A 25002-nucleotide genomic window follows, 5' to 3' on the forward strand; every position below is an offset into this window, starting at 1 on the left:
CCATTTATTGATTACAGAAAGAGTCCAATCAGCACCTCACAAGAAATAAAATAAAAATAAGAAAAATATTTGAACAGCTTTTTCTTTATTATGATATCTCACGCACTTAGCGTTAGCCTTGTCAAAAACAAAACTGAATGATTTCATATCTTTGTTGACCAAATACTGCAGTACTTCAGATGGAGTGTTAACTTCATTAGGGAGCAGATGAGACAGAAACCAAATCTCTGCCATGTCTCCTAAAAACAAGGCAAGTTCGTAGCAGGCTTCAGCTGAATTATCTCCAGTATTTTTTATATCAAATAAAATGCCAAAAAGACAGCTGAATTCGCTCAAGAAACAAAAACGTTCTTCTATCTCACTGATCACAGTGTCCAGTAAATAAATGAAAAAGTTCACTTTAAACTTTTCCTCTGAATGTAGAGCCTTTAGTGCAATGATATGTTAATATGCACTTATATGTTAATTGATTAGATTTGTTGTATTTATGTATTGTGATGTGACTCTGGGCTTGTGTTTCTCAGAGGAAAGAACAGATATTGGGGATTTGGGGGTACAGACAATAAGCTGCAAATGCAAGGGTATGTGAAAGAAAAAACTCTTTATCGCCATCTTTTTAAAATTGATTATTTGTGACAGTTCTTCGGAACAGTGTCCCTTCTCTGTCCTGTGGCTATGGTCCAATAATAAAGGTGGTGAAACAACCACACTGTGACAAATGTCTTGCAGACAGATCAGGAGGGTCATCAAGTCAATTGCAAGGTTATGTAGGACTGCACATGGCACAGTGATGTTGATGGCTTTTAATAGACTGTTATGCAGACCAAGTGAGAGGCAAGCAAAACGCTGTTTTAAAATTCAAAAGGCTCACAAGATCAGAGGATCAGCACTGGAATGAAATGGCCTTAAAAGATCGGTTACAGAAGTCTTCTCAGTTTACCTTTTTATAGCTGCAAATATAATTTGTTTTTCACTTGTAGATGAAATCCACTCCCTTGTACCAGCATCTTATATTTATGCAAAGGAACAAGTAATATTTTTATTCCATGCTGAAAAAAAGAAGAGAGAACAAACACAACGTTTCGGCCGTGGAGCCTTCTTCAGCGGCCGTGGAGGGTTCTTCTGATTCACCTGAAGAAGGCTCCACGGCCGAAACGTTGTGTTTTTTCTCTCTTCTTTTTTTCAGCATGGAATAAACCTATTACTTTTTCCTTTGCAGCCTACGCATGCTGACGCAGCTACCCTCCTGAACTATCTTATATTTATGCTAATTATGTTTAAGAAGTAACATTTCTTACTCTATTGGACATTAGCTGGCGCTTTTTGTAATGATTTTCTAACACCGCTGTAAGAAATATGCAGTACATGCCTTAAGTTACATACCTGTAACTTACTAACACACTCAAATCTCAAGTGGAGTAGATCCACAATCATAAATTAAAGAAAACTCTTAGATGAAGTGCAAAAAATGAAGCCAGTGAAATTGCATAAAACTAACATTTATAGTATTTCAGACACAAATGTAGTCTATATATAAACCAAAATAGCAGTGTGTTCACTTATTTGTCTGAAGCATCTCCATATGAATCTATGTCATTTATCAAAAGGAAATAAAAGCGGTTATAATATAATACATGTTTAAACTTGAACCCACAGCTGCTGTTCAAGTTGAGTATCACATTAGTAGTCCTTATTTGGTAGATTTTAACATAGCGCATTGCATATGATAATTCACTTGCCAAAGGTGATCAATAGGTGGCACTTGTGGTGCATTAGATATTAGTGAAATAATTGCTTCATTTAATCCGTTTTTTCTACTACGCATGTTTAAATCCACTTAATATGGAAAATTAATATAGAATTATACAACTAAAGGGACATTTTGGTAGCTAAAAAGAAAACCAGAAGTATACAGTAACATAATATATACCTAATGTAATGCAAATTTATTCCGTATTGCATTTAAAGTGGAACATTTCTACAAGTATAAACACCAGTCCATCCATTTTCTAACCGCTTTATGCAGAGTAGTGTTGAGACTCAGGTCAGAGCTGGAATCAAACCTGGACCTTTTTGTGTGACAGCACCTAGAATCCTACCACTGAGCTGCCAATGTATGTAAAGGAACATGTCACCACTTTCCCAAAGTAACCGCAGCAAGTTGAAGATGTTGATGCAGAAAATGTTTATGAAGAAGGTGAACCTTATTTTTTATTTTTAATCTATATACAGATCCTTTCCCTACATAATGCGCATTTATAGTCTCATTTTATTACTGGCTTTGTTAAGGTATGGGTGTGACCTACAGTATTACAGTATATTAATTTTTTTTATGTATTTGAGAGACTTTGAAATGATAATTTATTAGAAGTGCAGGTCTGCTCCATTGGAAAACTGTTTTTGGAACTTGTAATTGTCAGGTTTACTAACTCATTCATGTTTTTAATATAATATTTTATTAATATCATTTAATATTATCGTGCTTTGAAATAAAAAAATAATAAAAATGTCAATATAATGTACATATTATTTACTATTTTATTTTTAGAGAAGGTGTCTTTATTTGTTAGAAATAAAACTTAGGAAGTTAGGAATCAAACACAGGACCTTCTGGGTGACAGGTGTGCACTTTACCACTTTACCAAAGGATCACTTGGTAAAGAAATTGATGCAGATGTTTACTAAGAAAGTGGAAAATGGTACTACTATCAGCTATATAAATATACTGTAGCATGGTGGGTTTGGCGAGGATGAAAGACAGGAATTCAGCTCTTCTATTTACAAACGTCTAACAGCACAGCAGCTGCACTATTTACATAAATCTGGTGATCTTACGATGGTGTACACCCATTCCACAATTAGTCAGCGGCACAGGCCAGGGGCTCCTCTAGTCCCCGCCCTGGCCACTACTACTCACGTCATGCCCTTCTCCGCACACTCTAGCCAGGCACTCTTCAACCGCAACCGCAAGCGAGGGCACCATAATATTATATTTAGATCCATAAATTAATATTGTTAACAATGTTTATGAACTATTTTTATTTTCAACTATCAAAATTTTTTCAGTTACTGTACATGATTCCATATTAATTTTCCATATTAAGTGGAATTTGAAAAGTACTACAACTTTTTTGACAACAATAATGACAGCAAGTATTCATAGAAAATGTTAGAACATTATAGATTTTCATAATGTATATAAACTTAATACTTAATATAGTCAGAACGAGCATGTCAAAACTTTTCCAAAATAACCACAGTAAGTGATCGAGTTAAAGACTTCTCATTAATGTGTTAACTGAGTAAAACTTACAAAAAATCTGATCTTTCAAACTTGAAGTGCAAGGGGTTCCCGTCAATTCAACACACTAATCAGATCTGTACTATGCAGATTTTAGAAGATAATTAGTAAAGATTAGTAAGGGTACACCCCTTCCAGGTGGAGATTGCCATTGTGTCTGTGGGGGGCTGGGGTGCATAGGGTTTTAATAAGGAGGTGGAGTGTTAACACTAAATGTGATATAGTACTCTCTAGCTCTTTCATTGACTTCATGATACATTATTTTCTACTTAGAAAAAGCTGCCATTTCAAGTTAATTTCTTGTTGACAGTAGTTGAAAACAATGGTGAAGGACTGACAGCAAATCTGATTTTAGTTAATAAAATAAATGAGGGTTCTGCAAGAGTAAAAGCTAGAACACAGTGGTGTCCCTCATAGCAGGATTGGAAAGCACAGATTGGAAAACTGTTTTGGAACAGAATGAAATATTCTTGAAATGTTCTTGTCCAGTACCCAATTAAGTCTCTATGGCAGTAACACTACAAAATTCCTGAAAGACAATTCAAGTCTCTCGTGCCGTTACAAAGCAAGCTTGACACATGGTGTTGTGTTCTGTTTCTTTTTAAACAGTAAAAGGTCTCAAGAATAAAATACATGTTAAACTATAAATAATTTTCTTTATTCTTACTCAATGTGAGGGGCAGTAAATACTATTCCAGCAGTATATTGTTGGAATGGGGGGCTGCGTCAGTTTGTGTTTTCTGCTAAGATACAGGTACATGTTAATTCCACTAGGAAAAACAGAAGAAGCTCAACATTTGTCACAACTGAGGAAGACTGTACAGCTGAAATTTGTTTCTCCTTTCTATTTTTCACCATTGAAAAACAAATTGAACTGGGGCAATAGAAGAGTGCATCCTCAACTATTAGGCGGAACATATATTTTCTCATCCAATATCTTAGTTGTCTTCCACTTATCTTCATGAACGATAAATAATACTTTATTAATAAAGGTGCACCTCATTTTTTGTCAATAAGAGGCAATACAGGTTTTGCTAAGTGACAGACCTCACCTTTAAACAAGGTGACCACAGGAATCTGTGCACAAAAAAACTGACCCCCATGTGAAAATGTGAAATTAACCACCACCAAAAATCTAATTCATCATAACCCTGCAAATAGTCTGTTTGCAACTAATAGGGCAGGTTGGCTGTTAAACAGCCCCATCGGTAAAAAAAAAAACCTGCCACAGATATTTTAAAGAGATGTGTCTCTTTACCTTATGTAGTTATCAGTGAAGAACATGTTTTCTTGTTTGTTTCTGTTTTTGGCTTTGCTTTGATGAACAGAACTTCAACCTGACACAGTAGGCATGGATGTTGCAATCAATTCACAGCGTCCAGTGTCCAGCTGTGATTGAACACTTGTACATACCAAGCCAGCAGCAAGCTGATCTGCATTGACTTCTCAGTGTTGTACACAGTGCAGCCTATCTGATCTGTTGCTACTTTTAAAAGCTAGTATTTATGAAATAATCAGAGCAGTGGATATTGCCACCCCACCTGCACCGCCTGCTGATTCAAAATGAATACAACAATTTTTTTTTGTTATTTCTGAATATGCAGGAATCTATGGGAAAGAGTGCTGATGGGAAGGGATATGTAATTACTGGAACCTGGAGCCCCAATATTCCTGCCTTTCAAGTGCTAAATGAGGAGACCCCAAAAGGTAAATTGTTGTTTTTTAATCTGTTTTAACTAAAGAATGCATTCTGTTATCTTTCCCAGAAAGCCGGGGATGCTAGGATTTCAGTAGTGTGTTGGCACATCTCTAAATGATTGCTTTTTCATCTTGAAAAGTACAGATTTAAAGCGCGAGGGATACTGCGGTAAATCACAAGGCACGTACAGATGCAGCCATTCAAAACGCGCGGGGTACGCCACGGTACAACGCTGTAGGCGTGTCGCATCAAAACACGGTATGACGCGGTATAATGCGTCATACCGGAAATGACCATATGCAAATTATATTATGTTAATAGTATCCGGAATCAACTTGTAAAACCGCCAGGAGGAGCTAATAATTTAAACTGTGTATTACAGCATGTTAATCATCATTCATTAAAAAGTTGGTATATTTTATGAAAGCAAGATTGCTCAGTTGGGCAAAAGTACACAACCTACCTTTATCGTAAATATTTTAATTATGCAGAAATATTTTATGCATCAAAGCCTTTACCGAAGATATTACTAATAGTATTAATAATGAATGACCTTGGACAAGCTGTAAACTCAAAGTATTACGCTGGTCCACATTCTTTGTAACTGTCATTTTAAATGAAAATACTTTATTTTTTCATTGACAAAAAGTAACACCACAGCATTTCGTTGATCTAACTAACTAACAAGGGCTAGCCAATATGATAAAGGAATAAATGACTTTTTTTGTTTATTTCTTTAGCACATTTATTTGAACATTTCCATCGACTGTACAAGCACTAAAAAACTGTCCAATCCCTAGTTCGTCAGGCATTTTCTTTTACTATAACATAGACATAAAAACTCCCTTGCTTTTAACAGAGCGTTTCATCATTTCTAAGATCCTCAAGAGCGCAACAAAGACAGCAGAAAAGATATGTGTATCAGATACATTAGAATCCAAGCTTTTTTATCTACGCTTTCTTATCTACGCTAAGTAGTAGTCTTTAAAATTTCTTTATCACTGTAGCGGCAATGCTTGTTAATAAGACAGAGTTAGGTGTTGCGGTGCTTTCCCAAATGAGGCCTCATCTCTCCCTTCATCTCTGTGGTGCAGCCACAGAGAAGCTATTCATGCAGGCTGATTTAAAGATGTTTTCTTTTGATAACGGACAGCTCCCAAAGGGGGATGCACTTAGCTAAGCCTGGCTATCATGATCAATGGTCATCCATTGGCGCCTATCTGTCTAGGGAGTGCCAGATGGACATCTGGACTGCATTCCTAGGTGTCAGGAGTAAATGACTCATATCTCACCTTGATCAACCAATCAGGGACTGGTAGGGCCGAGTAACCCACGTGGGACTCTGATGCCCATGGAACTTTCAGCCAATGAATGAGCTGAAGTTCCTTCAGGTAAAAACAGGCAACACAGAGCTCCAAGAGAATTCTGTGGACTTTTCTAAAGGGAATTCAAAGGAGAATTCCAGGGCAGGACGGCCCAGGAGCAGAAGGCTCCCAAGGGCAGGACATTCTCGCAGCGCGCCTCCTGACCATCCTGAGACTCAGCCCGGACAACCACGGAACGGCCAGTGTGTCCGAGTGCCAGAACTTTCCTTTGTTCTAAGAGTCTAGAGCGGAGGTTGCCAGAGAGTAACCAGAGGATCCACCTGAGGTTAGCATCAGCAGCAAGCCTCGTGAACAGGTCAGAACTGTGGACAGCTGAATCACTATTCAGAACTAGCGCTTCATCAGGAACGAACCGGTCCTCTTCCTGACTTGCTGGGACCCAAAGTCATCTTTTCTCCTATGCGCAAACTTTGCTAGTTAAAGCCAACACTAACTAGCCGGTCAGTGAGCATCAGCAGCGCACCGTCGCAAGCCGCACAGCACAGCCTGGCACCGAGCCAGAGAGCGTGGATTGGACAGCAACAAGCCTGCAACTGTTTCTTTGAGTCCGCAGGAGATCTGAATCCCCAGAGATTGGATGAGTATTCAACTTCAATGCATTACAGCATTACAACCAGTTGATATCAATTTAATTCCTAAGAGTTATGTACTTGTTTTCAGTATCTAATGTAGAAGTTGTAACCAAGTTCACTTTATGAAACGTCTAAATGAATGATATACTGAACGTATGTCCTCTTGATATATGTAACTCTTCGTAACTGACTGAATATATACGTTTTGTATTCTGATAACCCTCTCGATAAGATCTGTTAGGTTTACATGCATATTCTATGTATTAATAAATGTATCCCCGTGTCTTAGTACCCGTGTGTGTGCGTTGTTTGAGTTATATCGCATGGTTGGATTCTAAAGCCATCAAAAGAATCAATTTTGTGATTTACTGCTACAATTAATAATTGTCCCAGTAAATGCCCAAACCCTACAGAACTGGTGCCTTCAGAGAGCACACTACATCACTCAGTAAAAAGTCAAAATTCTGGGCTGTGCGTATACCAGAGAATATAGCACGGCTTCAGAAGGGTGTCAGCCAATCAGATTTCAGGACCGGAATTATCTGTTTTATAATCGGGAATATAATATGGAATAACGTATCTAAAGAAATTAATAATGATATTAATTTAAGGATCTAAATATCTAAATCTATGTATCTATATAGTTGGTAGTATTACTGTATTCCACTTTCTTTGTAAACACGTTTTGTGAACACCCGAATCGCAGGTGGATTCTGTTTTTTGTTATGGTCTGTAGCTCAAATCCTGCTTAACTAAAAATTAGACACAAGAAGAGTATTATTGGACAGTGTTGTGAGGCTCTGGCGGAATTTCTCTGTAAACTGAAGAGTTAAAGAGGAGACACTTGTGTATCGCCTCCTTTTAAACTTGTAGAAAAGGAACATTCCAATGTCAATGCGACACAGAAGATATTATTAATAATGCAGGGCTTTCGGGCTCAAGTGGGTTTGCGCCCTACACCCTGCGGTACCGCTGTGTACATACAGTACGAACATGTTGTGATATTTAGAAATATAAAAAATGTCAATATAGTGTCCATAATATTTGCTATTTTAGTTTTTCAAAGAAATGTTTATTTGTTAAAAAAAACTGATAGCGATTCCTGGATTTGAACACCCGACCTCATGCTTATAAGTCAGTCACTTAAGCTATCACGCCACAGACACAGTGACGTAGCATAATGGTGAAACAGCTGGACACATATCAATAGAAATCAATGTAAACTTTTTTCTCTTTAACCTCTCTCTCATACAAATAAAAGAAAACACACAAATTTCCACAACATGACAATTTTCTCTTTTTTTGCGAACTAAACAGTTCTATACACATATAATACCGGTGTGGCTCTGTTACTGACATGTTGTGTATCGCCTCTTTTTACACTTGTAAAAAAAACATTCCAATATTAATGCGACACGGAAGATATTATTAATAATGTTGTGCTTTCGGGCTTGTGGTGTATTGGTTGTTAGTGAAAAGATTTAATCATTTAATCTCTTTACTGTGCACATTTTAATCCGCTTAGTATTGAATATTTATATGGAATTTTACCACTAAAGGGAAATTTTAGTAGCTGAGCATAAAAAGCAGAGGAGCATAACACATCTGAAGGTCATAAACAATATTAATTTAGGAACATAAACATATTATGTAAACTGTATGTTGCTGGTATTGGTATTTTAAAGAAAAAATACACACCAATATTCCATTTCTCCCTAAACATTTTAAGCATCAAAGTCTTACCTGTGGTTATTTCAAAACGTTTTTACGTGGTCCTTCGGACCATATTACTATATGTGTGTTGCTGTTTCAGTGTATGTTACATGACTTGCCTTGGTGGATACACAAGTGTCTCCTCTTTAACTCTTCAGTTTACAGAGAAATTCCGCCAGAGCCTCACAACACTGTCCAATGATACTCTTCTTGTGTCTAATTTTTAGTTAAGCAGGATTTGAGCTACAGACCATAACAAAAAACAGAATCCACCTGCGATTCGGGTGTTCACAAAACGTGTTTACAAAGAAAGTGGAATACAGTAATACTACCAACTATATAGATACATAGATTTAGATATTTAGATCCTTAAATTAATATCATTATTAATTTCTTTAGATACGTTATTCCATATTATATTCCCGATTATAAAACAGATAATTCCGGTCCTGAAATCTGATTGGCTGACACCCTTCTGAAGCCGTGCTATATCCAATGGTATACGCACAGCCCATAATTTTTTACTGTGTGATAAAGAAATTTTAAAGACTACTTCTTAGCGTAGATAAGAAAGCGTAGATAGAAAAGCTTGGATTCTCATGTATCTGATACACGTATCTTTTTCTGCAGTCTTTGTTGCGCTCTTGAGGATCCTTGTGATATTTTGAGCTCTCGTTGAATGATAACTGTCGCATAGTTTAAATCAGTTTCATTTTTAGAAATTATGAAACGCTCGGTTAAAAGCAAGGGAGATTATGTCTGTTATAGTGGACATAAAAACAAGAGTTTGCTGTGGCGTTATTGGAAACCCAATTTTAACAACAAATCGCCGGCATTATATCCTAGAAGGCACAGACTAGCGCCAGTGGGAGCATGCCTGGAGTGTAAAAGAAAATTTCTGACGAACTAGGGATTGGACAGTTTCCAAGTGCTTGTACAATCGATGGAAATGTTCAAATAAATGTGCTAAAAAAATAAACAAAAAAAGTCATTTATTCCTTTATCATATTGGCTAGCTAATGTCCTCTCTTTGCTAGTTACTTGTGGCTGTGTTTCTGCGTTGCGTAGCAATGAGGGACTATATTATCAGGCAGAGGAACGTAAACAGCTTAATTTTCATGTTAAATAAATTTTTTAAATTAAAATTCATTCTATACAGCAATCGCATATTTGGGGACCGTTTCATAAAACTTTGATGCTTAAAATGTTTAGGGAGAAATGGAAGACTGGTGTGTATTTTTTCTTTAAACTACCAAGACCAGCCATATACAGTACAGTTTACATACAGTAATATGTTTATGTTCCTAAATTAATATTGTTTATGACCTTCAGATGCGTTATGCTCCTCTTCTTTTTATGCTCAGCTGCTAAAATTTCCTTTTTGGTAAAATTCCATATTAATATTCAATACTAAGCGGATTAAAATGTGCACAGTAAAGACATTAAATGATTTAATCTTTCCACGACTGACCAATGCACCACGGGTGCCCCTGTCAGTCATTTTGGCCAGCCAATCACGTACTGTGTATGACGCGCTATGACGTAGGCAAATGCCCGCGGTACGGGTTTGTACCGTGCACTTTGAATGGCTGCTTCTGTAGCGTGCTTCGCACATTTTGAATGGCTGGATCTGTACTGTATATATTATGTATTAGACCATATGGCTTTAAAGCCACTGCAGTACAGTATGTGTAAAACATATTTTTCATAAGCAAAATGTAAACTTAAATTGTTTCCTGGTTACTTGTTGCTGAAATTTGCATTAAGATAAAATATACATTTCACTACAGTAAGATAATATTGATAATATTGCATGGCATTGTTACAGACCTGTACGATTAAAAATGTACCTGGCTATAATTAGAAGCACACTAGCAAATAAGGCCAGCCGTTAAATATCTATCACTGACTGGTATTTTGATCTAATATAACTTTACATTTTGGTTATGTAAAATATGTTTCAGAACTGCAGATGTAGTCTTAGATAGTGTAAAGGATAAAATGCATGCACCCACTAGAAACACCAGCATGAATTCATACATCAGAAATTCAAGAGATGTAATAAAGGTTTATCTCAGAACTGGCCAGAAAAATCTAGACTACAATAACACTAGTAAATAAAAATATCTGGCACTGACTGGTATTTTGATCTGTGTGGTAGATCAAAGATCAGATCTCAGAATGACAAGCGTAAAGGTCTTCTTTTAAATACTCTCTGAGAGCGAAGAAGAAGAAAGAGAAATGTGTTTGAATAGCACTTGCATGCGAGGAGAGCAAAGAGAATTTTTTTTAAAAATGTACTGTACTGTGCAAGCAAGGAAGAATAAGGTTCTCTGAAGAGTGGAGAAGGTCTCCTTGGCTGTAAAACTCTTGGTGAGGTTATTACTGAGCACCGTGAGCTGTGTGAGGAATTCTTATAGCTGAGCTCAAATCGGTCTCACCTGCAGCTGCTAATGTAGGCAGCACATTTTCATGGGGCTGTGGAAGGGTAGAAAACAGTGGAGCTTTTGAGAAAAAAATTATGTTCCACTGTGCCACACCATTCCCATGCAGCATATGCATGCTGATGCAGCTGCCTACTCAAATTTCTTATATATGTTGTGTCATATAAATGACATAAATGAGTCCTGCGGGAGAGGAGCCTACACCAGTCAGTCTGTCTGAACGGTTGTAAGGTTAGTCCTTTTATACAGTGTAACAAACAAAGTTTGGCGTAGACAACACGGAACGTAATATCCTTAACAAATGTTAACACACAATGTTCTTGAGCTGGGTTAACGTACAAACCATTCTATATATGGTAAGTTTTAGAGCACAGCTTCAGAAAAGAGGATATGTTGCCAACGTTTCATAAGGCGTTGTGCTCATGTTATTCTTAGTCATGCTGAAACAGCACATATCCTTGTGATGCTTGCAGGGGCCTTAAGGTGAAAAGTTAATTTGTTGCCGAAAAGCAAGAAAGATTAAAGAATAGAAGTTTAACATTTCTTAATTCCTCATATATATCTTTCTCATATTAAACACCTACCTTGCTGTCCATTGTAAATCGAGATGGCCTCTTGGATCATAAATTTGGCGAGCGAGCACCAGCAGAACACGTCTGTTGAAACATACCACTGACTAATCGGGATTCAGTGTTATGTGCCTATAACTGGGGTCTTCCATTAGAAAGGGACTCTAGAAAGCTTCATTATCTTGTGAATATTTGAGTTCAAACTGATCATTGAGATATTTTTATGATCAAGTATAATATTTCTGTTGGATTAAAAGAGACATATTCACAAGCCTGCTTGTTTACAATGTGCTACAGCTGCAACAAGTCACTGGGCATTTTGTTGTTTCGATGCTGATTGGTTTTAACCCAAAAATAAAAAATAGATAAGAGATCACTTTATTAACCATATACAATTTCTTGCATTAGGAATTCATCTTTTTGCATACCCCAGCTTGCTCTCCATGAGACACAAAGACAGACAGGGAGAGAAGCTTGGGGTCAGAGTGCAGGGTCAGCCATTGTACAGCGCCCCTGGAGCAGCTGGGGTTAGGGCCTTGCCCAGGGGCCCAACAAAGTAGGATTCCTCTACCAGCTGCGGGATTTGAACCGGGAACCTTCCAGCCACAGGCACAGATCCTTAGCTACAGAGCCACCACACCTCACCGCACCACCCCAAAATAGCATTGCAGTTCCCCTTTAACATTTTATCTGAAGAATGGCTCCTCTTACAAGACCATTATGAGTTTCCCTGGTCATCATTCTTATGCATTAGGTTGGAAATTGTGGTCCAAAGGAAAGAGTGTCCACAAGAATTACTTTCAGCAGTAACATGGTTTTCTCAGTGTCTCCCATCCTACTGCTGAAAAGCCAGCCTGGCTTAACTTGAGAGATCTGAGGTAGTCAGGCTTGAAGGTGGCAGAGCTGTAACTTCTGCATCTTTTCCCCACTTTCTCTCTATCAAACAAACAAAATGTGCCAAATGACCACCTTTCATTTGCTGCCTTTCTTCTGTTCTAACATTCTTTAATGTGTAATGGTCAATCATAAAAGTATATTTTAAACATCTAATAGGACTGGGGTGAGGGTTGTTCTTCTCAGTTTTGCACCATTTGGCCATAACAAGGTTAAAGCCTGAATGCTAGAAAATGTTGGAAAATCGTTCTGTTAATGTACAGATCTGCAGATAGTTTAATTCTGGCAGTGGGTGTGTCACTCATGGTTTGGTGCTTCAGTCCAAATTCTACCTACTGCTCTACTAATTGCTGTGACAGAAGGCAATTATCATCATGCTGTGAAGGGATTTTTGAAATTTAAGAAATTGAAGGCGTCACTGGATAGTGGTTTCAAGGAGTCTGATGGAACTACAGATAGATCTAACACTTTAGCCACAGATAATCAAAAAAGTCATAAGAAACGTAGCATATAAAAGTAACATGGTTCTAAAGAAAGAGGAATTTTAATCAATCAATTTCAACTGTAGTGGTGTGTTTGTAATCTCCCGACAGAATAGTGGCCTACATATTAATTTAAATTAATATTAGATGAACAATACTTGGATCACTGATAGCTCAACTAGACTGAAGCTGTTGTAGGGTTTTATTCTTGATATGCTGTTTCATATGACACAATTTCTTTAATCAAGCATTCAATATAGAGCCAATGAAAAACATGCTTATAGTTTATTCCTTACATTCAGGATTACCTTAAAAGTCCAGTGTTCACGTCCACCCCAAGCTCACCTGAAATATGCAATATCTTAGCATGTGTTTTGTCAATAAATTTGGACACCTGGTACAGGTGGTTACTAGCGTTTCGTTTTGTGAATTTTGGATTGCAAATTATTTCTAGGTCACAAATTACTGCAATTCAAAACAAGACAGTGGTGTCGGGAAGGTGTGGATAATACCAAGTACTATTGTACTCACAGTGGCGTATGCTGATCTGAGTCAGGTTCCTGCATGTTTAAGTAGTTTGTTGCATGGTGTTTTGCAGTGGTGCAATTGTGATGTAAGTGTCTCTCTCTGTGCTGTTTCTGTGCTGCAGACAAACAGGTGTACATGACAGTTGCAGTGGACCTGGTAGTCACCGAAGTTGTGGAGCCAGTCCGTTTCCTCCTGGAGACCTTGGTGCGTGTCTACCCAGCTAATGAAAGGTTCTGGTACTTCAGCAGGAAAACATTCACTGAGACCTTCTACCTTAAACTCAAACAGGTAAAAACTAAACTTCAGGCAAAAAACCTAATGCAGGCAAATTGAAACATTTTTTAACCTACCTGATCACAAGGTGACCAAGACACATTCCACAGTTAAATGTAAGTCCTTTGTCCTTTTAGAGTCAACTCAGGTTCCATCAGAGAAAAATAATCTATGTATGCATACAGGAGCACCACCAGCAGAACTGCACAGTGAAGCTCAAAGTAACAAAGGCAGTTTCTCAGGTTATATACAGTGCAGTAAGCAAGATAGGAAACCATTAATGTCAGTGTTGCAAAACGAACAAACCTAGTAAGCAGGAGTTCAAAAGACAGGAGAATAGTAATAAAGGGGGTGGTGTCACATACCAAGGAGCCTGGGTGTATGTCCAGAACACAGAGCCTGCTTGGTAGTTAATATGTTACTTTTATAATCTCCTATGATTCTTGACTGAGAAATTAATCCCTGATCCCTCAGTATTCTTGACCGAAAACTAACACTTTGGACTAAAAATTAACCCTCTGATATATTTGTCTACTTGGAACGGTATCCTAACTTCTAAAATTTAAAACACTAACACAAGAATATTTTATGCTGTACAGTAGGTTTTGCGTATGTAGTACAAAGAGTTGCCAGCAGCCATATCACCTTACAGCTAACAACCGTTAACAACAACTGCCATATAAACTATATAAATAGGTTATATATATATATTCATAAACTAATATTAAAAATGACATTTAGTAATGTTATTATATTTTGGTTATTTTTATTTTCAGCTAACAAACTTTCCCCTTAGTCATGTGATTCCATATTAATATACTGTATCACTGTAGCCTCTGTACTGTATATCACTCTGTATATCACTTTCTATAACCATATCATATCATATAACTATAATAGCGTCTATGAACATTATTACCATCATATGCCAGCAGCCATATCACTCTGCAACTCACAACTGGCAACCCACTGAAGCTAAGCAGATGTGAGCCTGGTCAGTACCTGGATGGGAGACCTCCTGGGGAAAAACTAAGGTTGCTGCTGGAAGAGGTGTTAGTGGGGCCAGCAGTGGGTGCTCACCCTGTGGTCCATGTGGGTCCTAATGCCCCAGTATAGTGACGGGGACACTATCCTGTAAACAGGCGCCGTCCTTCGGATGAGACGTAAAACCGAGGTCCTAACTCTCTGTGGTCATTAAAAATCACAGGGCGTTTCTTGAAAAGAGTAGGGGTGTAACCCCGGCATCCTGGCCAAATTTCCCATTGGCCCTTACCAATCATTGCCTCCTAATAATCCCCATCTACGTTTTGGCCTTCAATACTCTGCTCAATTCCCATTGATAGCTGATGTGTGGTGAGCGTTCTGGCGCACTATGGCTGCCATCGCATCATCCAGGTGGATGCTACACATTGGTGGTGGTGAAGGGGAGACCCCATTACCTGTAAAGCGCTTTGAGTGGAGTGTCCAGACAAGTGCTATATATGTGTAAGTAATTATTATTACTATTATAATATTCTGTGTGCAGTGTTAGTTGGTATTGCTCTGGTTTTGCTGGCTTCACAGGTCAGCTCCAGCTCCAGCCTGGCCCCAGGTTACCCTGCTTCAAGATCCAACTCTAATTTGAGCTGTATTACAAAACCATTGAAAAATAATCAACTATTTGGCTTTTTGCAAAGATAGCATGTGATTTTGAATAAACTGAAAAGTCCACAATGTGAACTGAACTTAAAGTGTGTAGTAAATGTTTTGTAAACAGAGTCTCTGAGAATTGCTTTTTGAATTAAAATAAGTAGAATGTATGTACACTCATACCCCGGTATCCAAACCTAATTCTTTCCTGAAAATCTGTTTGGAAGGCAGGAGATCGTAAATCAAAAATAAAAGTTTCATTATTTCTTATGGGAAAAATATCACCCAATATCAAGCTTAGTGAACAATGCAATTCTACTCAAATAAGCCAACTATAGCTGTAAAATAATTAATGATATCATATTTATATTTTTCATTCTTTTGTAATAGATCTCTATCCAAGTGAACAGCTAGAACGATGTACATACTGTTGTCAACTATTACACTTAAGAAATTGACAAGAAAAATAAAAAACCTAGTAAGAATTAAATAAAATACGTGAAACAAGCAAATTCTTTCTTAGGGCCCATAATAAACAGCATCTACAAAACAAACACAAAAAACACTTTGAATGCCTTGTGCCCGCACAGAAACAAACAGCTGTTCAGTGGCACTGAGACCTCTCGGCCAAAGTCAGTCACTTTTGAACTTCAAAGTTCGGATTAGTGAAATTTCGTTCTCATAACGAATTACAAGGTACAAATTCTTCGTGTTAGGATTAGTGAAAATTTGAATACTGAACGTTTTTATACCGGGGTATGGGTGTATGGTTCTGCAATCTGCACAGATGGGTTATGTTTCTGCATATTTTGAACATTTGATCACTGTTGAAAGTGTGAGTTATAGTGTGTATACTAATACGTTTTTAAAAACTGTCAAAACATCAAAATCAACAATTATCAAAATTGTGTTGATTTTGAAATGTTTAAGGTGATAGTTTTACATGAACACAGACGAAGATTGTAAAACTAAATTTGGAGATAAAATACTGAAATACTTGTCATATATTAATAATAGTTTTAATATAAAAAAACATCTAAAATATCAAGATGTTACAGGTCAGGTCAAAAAATTAAATTGCTAAAATTGTTTAAGTTTAAATGTCAATGTACATTTAATGTAGCACAATATATTTTATTACTAAATTCTTAAAAAAATGTTTTTTCTTAGTTTACATGTAGAATTGAGTTCAGTCTACTTTTTGTGGTGTTCTCTTTCAGTGTCTTTCATTTTTAGCCAGAGATAGGTTATGGTTATCAAAAGTTATGATCACTTTTTCAATGCTTGTGAAATTTTGTGGGCACTGAAAAGAAATGACATGACACTTTCAGCAAAAAGAGATCATGCTGCATATCCCTGCAGTTGTTTGTGCTCTCTTGTGATGCAGCCTTAGGGTTTTTTTGTGGATCTGATACAGTTAGATACACGTTTGCATGTGTACCAAGGACTCGGTGACTTCTTAAAGTGTGGGAAATTGCTTCAGATTTTTGGCCTATAGATCAAAAGTAAGAGTAACATGGGTTGCAGACTTCAGTTTTTGTTCAAAGGTCCTCACGCCATCTGTGAATAAACGTTGCTTAACTGAGCTCCAGCAAGCCTTTTTCTTCAAGGTTAAACTTTTTCTTTTCTCAGTTACTATGACTTAAAGAATAAAAATGAGATTCAAATGATAAAATACTAACCCTAAACAAGCAGAATACTTTCACTAAATGCAAAACTTGTTGCATTCACATTTGCAGATGAATCTCAGTTTTACAGAACATAACACTTGTGTTTTTATCAATAAAGAATAAACAACAAAACTGAAGCAGTGCCCTTTCTTAGAGCACATTATCCTCATCGCCCCGTATCCAGAGCTTCATACTGTTAAGTATATTGTCTTCTACACCCATTATTACGGTAGTTAGTTAAATAATTATATACGTATTGGAGAAAAAAATACAGACTCTTTTGACTAATCTTATAATTTGTTACCAGTAATTTTGATTCAGACATTAATTGGCCTTTTTATGTAAGTACTGTAAAAGAATGTCATCTGAGAAGTCATAGATCTGTTGAGGGCATTGGTGCCATTTGAGTTTGGGTTAGATTTAAGGCTTGAATTAACAGTTTTGAGAAAGAACACATGTTTCAAGACATGCTTATTATTAGAAACTGAGAAAAAACAATTTTGGTACAATTATATAGCACTTTTCTGGACACTCTTCTTATAGTGCTTTACAGCTAATGATGACTCCCCTCCACCACCATCAATGTTCAGCATCCACCTGGTGAACGTAGCCATAGTGCACACAGTACACTCACCACACATCAGCTGTGAGAACAGAGTGAACCATTGGCCCTTACCATGATTGGTAAGGGCCAATGGGAAATTTGGCCAGGAAACTGGGGTTACACCCCTACTCTTTACAAGAAACACCCTGGGATTTTTAACGACCACAGAGAGTTAGGACCTCAGTTTTACATCTCATCCGAAGGACGGCGTCTGTTTACAGTACAGTGTCCCCATCACTATACTGGGGCATTAGGACCCACATGGACCACAGGGTGAGTGCCCCCTGCTGGCCCCACTAACACCTCTTCCAGCAGCAACCTTAGTTTTTCCCAGGAGGTCTCCCATCCAGGTACTGACCAGGCTCACACCTGCTTAGCTTCAGTGGGTTGCCAGTTGTGAGTTGCAGAGTGATATGGCTGCTGGCATATGATGTTAATAATGTTCATAGACGCTATTATAGTTCAGTTTTCAGTCTTATTAGTACCAATTTGTTATTTTAGATTGTAATGATTTAAACTATATATATACAATTTAATTTGAAGTCTTACTGTAAACCAGTAGAACTGTGATATATAAAAAATAATACAAATGTCAATATAGTGTACATATTATTTTCTATTTTATTTTTATTTTAAACTTTATTTTTTAAAAATTAAACTTCTGCCCTGAACAGGAACTTGGGACATTTTGGGTGATAGGTGCAGACTTTACCACTGTACCAAAGTATCACTTGATAACATAGTTAAAATGGACAATATTCCCAAAATAACAACACAAATGAACGAGTCAAAGAAATTGATGCAGATGTTTCCGAAGAAAGTGGAATATGGTACATAAATAAAACTGACAGGAAAAAATGTTTCCACAATAACCACAAGTGAACGAGTCAATTAAATTGATTCATTGGAAGTGGAATATGGTCCTACTTTTAGCTATATAAATGTATTAGTTCAAGAAGGTAGCTGCGTCAGCATGCATAGGCTGCAAAGGAATAAGTAAAGTTTTATTCCACAGCCGAACTCCACAGCCACAGTTGTTTCTTTTCCTCTCTCTTCAGCTTGGAATAAACCTTTACATGTTCCTTTGCATATAAATACATTATATTTAGATCCATAAATTAATATTGGTAATAACATTCAGAAACACCCCGCAACTGGAATTTTGTTCTTGTTTATTTCTAATATACATAAATAATTTTGGGGCAGTGCGGTGGCTCTGTGGCTAAAGATCTGCGCGTGTGGCTGGAAGGTTGCTGGTTCGTATCCCTCGGCCAGCAGAGGAATCCCACTCCGTTGGGCACCTGAGCAAGGCCCTTAACCCCAACTGCTCCAGGGGTGCAGTATAAATGGCTGACCCTGCGTTCTGACCCCAAGCTCCCTTTCTGTGTGTCTCATGGAGAGCAAATTGGGGTATGCGAAAAGACAAATTCCTAATACAAGAAATTGTATATGGCCAAATAAAGGGCATATAAATAAACTGTTTCTAACAACTTCAACTTTGATTATTGAAACTACTAATGTAATAATACAATATAGAACTGATAAAATCATATCAACTACTAGGAATAAAAAAAGGGCAGCAAAAAACAAAATAAATAAGAAGAAAAATTTAGATTTTACATTTTATAATTTAAAAATGGATATAGTGGCATTAATATTTTTTTAAGACTGAATGCTGTATACGCATAAAAAAACATGCATTTTTGTTTGTGCGTGAAACTGAAAATTGTATTATACTTACATAATGTGATGCATACTTAACGTGTTGTTTTATCTTAAAGTAGTGTTAAAGTGGCAGCGTTTCCACCAAATAGAGCTTATATTTATGTGAAAGCGCTGCAGGGAAAAATCTAAGTACTGTACGCAGTATGATACAGTTGGGGAGCAAACACTTCTTTACACCAGTTTATTCTTTACTCTTCTTTCTAATTTTTGTTTTTTTTCTCACTATTTGTTTTGCCAGGACAGTGAAAAAAGCAGCCAGAGTTTAGGGGATATGATCTATGAGGTGTTGAGCCTGAAGAGACAAACACAGAGAAACCAGACTCCACAGAGCCCCACTGGGGGACAGGGAACTCCGACTTCCCCAACTGAAGAGGAGGAGACTGAGGAAGGTAGGTTTATAGCTATTCCATGAACTTACTTCAGAAGTCAGTATTTTTATCCGTAGGAGTTATGTGAATGTACTGGGACAGCATTAAATTACAGGGTTTTTTATGGCTATCAATCGTCAGAACAATCAGCAATACACACGCACGGGTTCAAATACACTAAATACATTTATTAATACATAAAATTGTGCATATAAAAACATATAACAGTCTGCCTGGATACAGATGGCAGATATAGAGGGTTACCAAGTTATATATAGAATATATAACAAGAGATACAAAACAATGAATATGCATTTAGTATACCAATTCACTATACTATCTTGTTAATCAGTCTCAATAACACCGATTCTACATTAGATACTCATACAGATGCAGCCATTCAAAATGCAAGGTACAAACCCGCGGTACGGTAAACTACCCACAAGCCACCGCAGGGCACCGCGGTAAGTGATTGGCTAGCCAAAATGACCGACAGGGGCACTCGTGGTGCATTGGTTGGTAGTGAAAAGATTTAATCATTTAATCTCTTTACTGTGCACATTTTAATCCGCTTAGTATTGAATATTTATATGGAATTTTACCACTAAAGGGAAATTTTAATGCTGAGCATAAAAAGAAGAGAAGCATAAGTGTCTGAAGGTCATAAATGATATTAATTTAGGAACATAAACATATTATGTAAACTGTATATAGCTGGTATTGGTAGTTTAAATAAAAAATACACACCAATATTCCACTTTCTTCCTAAACATTTTAAGCATCAAAGTCTTTCATTCAGTTACATACTGTCGTTATTTTGGGAAAGTTTTTACATGCTCCTTCTGACTATATTAAGTTTATATACTTAGTTATAATGTTTTAACCATTTCTGTGAATACTTATGCTCGTTATTGCAGAAAAAAAACCGCATACTTTTTAGAATTTGATAATAGGGAATATAATATGGAATCGTGTATCTAAAGAAATTAATAAAGATATTAATTTAAGGATCTAAATAATTGTATTTATATAGCTGGTAGTATTACTGTAATCCACTTTCTTTGTAAACACGTTTTATTTTTAATTTGACTCATTCATGCATGATGAAGTATTACAGTATGTACACTATATTAGATAGATAATACTTTATTAATCCCGTAGGGAAATTAACATGGTTTTGTTTTGTATATATAACATATTCAATGTTAAGATATATTAATAATGAAATAAAAACGTGAATTAGCAAACGTGAATACTGTCAACTGTTCAATCGGTTTATTTCAAAACACTTTATCCAGTGGAGCAATTTAACAGACGCCTCAAGCCTTAAAATGAAATTGTATATATTGGAATTAGAATCGAGAATAACAAAGCGGTATAAAAAATTCCACTGAAACTCTAATAATGTGTCTGGTCATTTTCATAAGTTTTCATAAGCTTCGCTTATTAAAATATCTATGAGACACGATGTTTCAGATGTCAATAACTTTGTGAACAAATGACACAGAGCCTGCATTTCGTTGCGATTCAGACACAGAATGGTTAAAAATGGGAACAGGTGAGGCAAGCAGAGGGAAGGGCAATGACTTTCTCTTCAAGCTAGTCTTAGTAGGCGACTCAAAGCTCAAAGCCCAGCAGCATCAATAATTAATACAGTGCGTATTCTCCTGTCACAGTATAAAATAGAACAATGTAGAGTACATAACGTGGTTGTGTATCGGGAATGTTTGCAACTGTTGCGATGATTGTATGGTATATGCTTTTGGGAAAACAATCGTTTTTGAGCAGGTAATTGCTCACTTCTACTCCCGTATGGTGTTTTTGAAACTACGTGCTCTCCCTGTATTTCGACAATGAAAATGTTTCTGGAATAGGCATACTGTATAAATGATAAAGCGGAGGCTATGGAGAGAAAAAAAACACAATAGGAGCGCATCTGCAACAGAAAGCAACTGGTTTGACATGTACAGTAAATGTGACACCTTTGGTGCGTCGAGTACATATCCTACAGTATAAGCGCATTTGCAAGGCTATTAAAAAAGGTTGATCGAGTTAACAGTCTGGGTGTGGTGAGTTTCAACTGTTTCCTGCCAGTCTTGGGCTAAAGGAAACTGTCTTTCATTGGAAGGTTCGCCAATTCTACTCGTACATGTGAATATAGGGAGGAAGGAAAAGTGCCCGCGGTCATTTTTTTCACTGACAAAAGTTGTGTTGTGTTAACACAAACTCTGCTTAACAGAGCCGCTTGTAAGAGCAAGGTGACTTTCTGCTATCATAACCATTTTTTACAGCTTTTAAAGTCACGCAGTGTTTGAGGTAGGCAGGAACATGTCATTGTATCTTATTTTTTATTTCATTTTTTAAAATAAATATAAGGCAACCAGCAATCAAATGTCCTGTTTTTTCTTAACACTCATTTTTTCATACTGTTGTGTAATAGTGTCAGGTTCAAAAACCGTACTGCCTGAGCACCGGCAGAGCGCTTCTTGTTCTTTGTCAGCGAGTAAGGGGTGTGACGGTGTGTAGTCTTCTGTAAAGGCGATCGTTTTTCGGTATATGAGAGGATCGTGTATAAAAGACAAAAATAATCCTTTGTAGCCGGCTTGCAAATACTCTGGTTCAAAGGTTGAACACCGTCCGCGAACGCGTGGGGATCTTAAAGCGCAGACCTGATTAGAGTCAGGTGTGGTAGCTGCGCATTCCCATGTCCCGCGGAATAGGGAGATATTAATAATATCTTCAGTGTTGCATTAACATTGGAATGTTGTTACAAGTGTAAAAAGAGGCAATACACAACGTGTCTCCTCAATAACTCTTCAGTTTACAGTGAAAATCTGCCAGAGCCACACAACATTGTCCAATAATAGTCATTGTGTCTCTAATTTTTAGTTTAGCAGGATTTGCGTGATAAGCACATTGTTTAATGGGGATGACATCACCCACGTCTTTATCACTGTACAACACAGATTTCAGACCACGGTAAAGTTAGCTTGAACTTCGAAAACGATTTTGGCACGCCAATAGCATTTTCACGAAAGCTCCCAGAGTTACGAAAACACTTGCTTTGTGCATAAAGTACATTGTGAATTTTTTCACAGCCTTTTTTACGCCATTTTTTGATCATGCACACATTTTATGTCCATATCTTCACAAAGGAAACACATAAAGCCTTCAAACCAAATGCATTTTAAAGACCACGACTTGTGGGACTGCTGTGTACATAGGTTCAGAATACAAGAAATACTGCTCAATATGGGTTCGTGCGAACAACCTGTATATGGCCATAGAAACGCAGAATAGCACCGAAACAAACTCAAGGTAGTCTCCATTTATCCAGCCTGTAAGCAGAGAATAAAGCTTTGTTTGATTTCTGAAACCCTTTCTTTATGTCCTGTTTTCATTCAGGTAAGAGTCAACGATATACACAATACTGCCGACAGCAGGAAAATTCCTTTTCTTTACTAAACAGTTTTTAAAAAACAACATCCATGATGGTCACACCGATTTCTTTACACAGAAGACTGACACAGCTTTGCATTGTGAATCTCTTTTTCTCATGGTTTTATTTAATGTGGCACTATGCACTGGGATAGGGGGATGCTGTTCACGAGCCAATAGCATTTAAACCACAACACCCACAATGCTGGCCTGGTGTGTGTATGCATGTCTCTGTGTGGCTTGAGATGGACAGGAATCCCGTCCAGGGTATCCACTGATTTGCGTCCGTTGCTTGCCAGGATAGGCTTTGGCTCCCCCATGACCCTTAACTAGATGAAGCAGTTAGAATATGGATGGATAGAATATTATCTCTAAACTGCTTAAACAAAATTTGCAGAATGTAAAAACACAACTCTGAATTCTGAAGCAAAATGTTTTAGGTTATATGTACAGTAGTATAGATTCAAAATGTTATGTGTTGTACAATACATACAGAACATAATTTTATGTTTAGAGTGAACATAAAGTTGAATAATCTCGCTCAATGAAATTAAACTGCAGTTGGTAATATGTTATGTGTATTGCAACTGAAATTTGATTTCCAGTCCTTTTTTAGAATTGCTGCCAGAATTTTGGATGGTTAAGTTTTGATGTGTGTTCTAATTTTGCTGCATCCTGGATCCTGCTATTACACCTCAGCTGAAATCCAAGTGCAGGGCTTTGGGCTTCTCCATGCAATTCCTAGGAGAGCTGATGAAGATGGTAAGCAGGTGGACAGGCTAGTTGTGAAGGACTGCTCAGAACAGGGCTTCCTAGGGAAACAGGCAGACAGTTTTCGAGGTGGTTTTCGGTAGCTGTGTGAGAGAATCTCAAGCATAGAGCTTATCACCAGATGGCTAACAGTTGCTCACTGTGAGAAGACTAGTTTAGAAGCCTTAAATGACTGGGCAGAAAATATTTATCAAAATCTTGGCATGAGAAGCAGATATTTTTCATTTTTGTTTTAATTAGAAAATATTTAAACTTTTAATGAACGTAATTTACATATGGGAGTAGGAATAAGAATGAACCTTACTCATTAATCAATTGGGTGTGCCGGGAGGACTGTGTTCTCACCAGTGAATAAAAGCTTTGCATTCTTGAAACCACAATGGGCATTCTAATTATGTGTTCTTCACTTAGAAGTCACTAACACAGTTTCAGTTTCATATTTCTATTTTTTCTATTTCCTTTTGTTTAATATCAGTTTTATAATTGGTTTTGTATTAAGCATTTTGTATTTAAATTTTCATTTTAATCAGCACCTAAAGGCAAGTTCAACTGTTTCAGCAAAAGAAGAAAGGAAAAAGGTGTTAACTAATCCAAGGAATGTTGATTAGTTTTATTTTGCCCTGAATAGTCTGTAATGCCATCATTGAGCTGTTCTGATTCTCATAGGAATAAAAGTTGCAGTTGTTGTTTTTCCCACTGGTTATTGTGTCTGATCCATGGTTTGGCTGATTTGCCCCCATTCCCCTTCTTCCTCAGATAGTGACAGTGAGATCTCGAGTGGCACTGGTGATGTCTCCAAAGATTGCCCTGAGAAGATTCTGGAGTCGTGGGGAGCAATACTCAGCAGATGGTAGGTCTGTTTCTGAACTGAGGATAATAAAAAATAGGGCAAGCTGAGTGGTGTTGTCATGTGGTAAAATGGGGTATATCTTGTTCA

General features: G+C 37.2%; 1 protein-coding gene across 2 annotated transcripts in view; it reads left to right on the top strand.

The window, feature by feature from the left end:
* The window catches only part of rabgap1l (RAB GTPase activating protein 1-like), a 351445-nt gene that overhangs the window by 45990 nt on the left and 280453 nt on the right, over positions 1 to 25002 (top strand). For both annotated transcript variants that reach the window (XM_088926643.1, XM_088926644.1), the window contains exons 9-12: positions 4906 to 5008; positions 13709 to 13875; positions 19727 to 19877; positions 24822 to 24915. In XM_088926643.1, the coding sequence (XP_088782769.1) occupies positions 4906 to 5008; positions 13709 to 13875; positions 19727 to 19877; positions 24822 to 24915 (515 nt within the window). The remainder of the gene's footprint in view (positions 1 to 4905; positions 5009 to 13708; positions 13876 to 19726; positions 19878 to 24821; positions 24916 to 25002) is intronic.

This window comes from Atractosteus spatula, chromosome 11 (assembly GCF_055471065.1).
Source record: "Atractosteus spatula isolate fAtrSpa1 chromosome 11, fAtrSpa1.hap1, whole genome shotgun sequence".
In the NCBI taxonomy this organism is placed as follows: Eukaryota; Metazoa; Chordata; class Actinopteri; order Semionotiformes; family Lepisosteidae; genus Atractosteus; species Atractosteus spatula.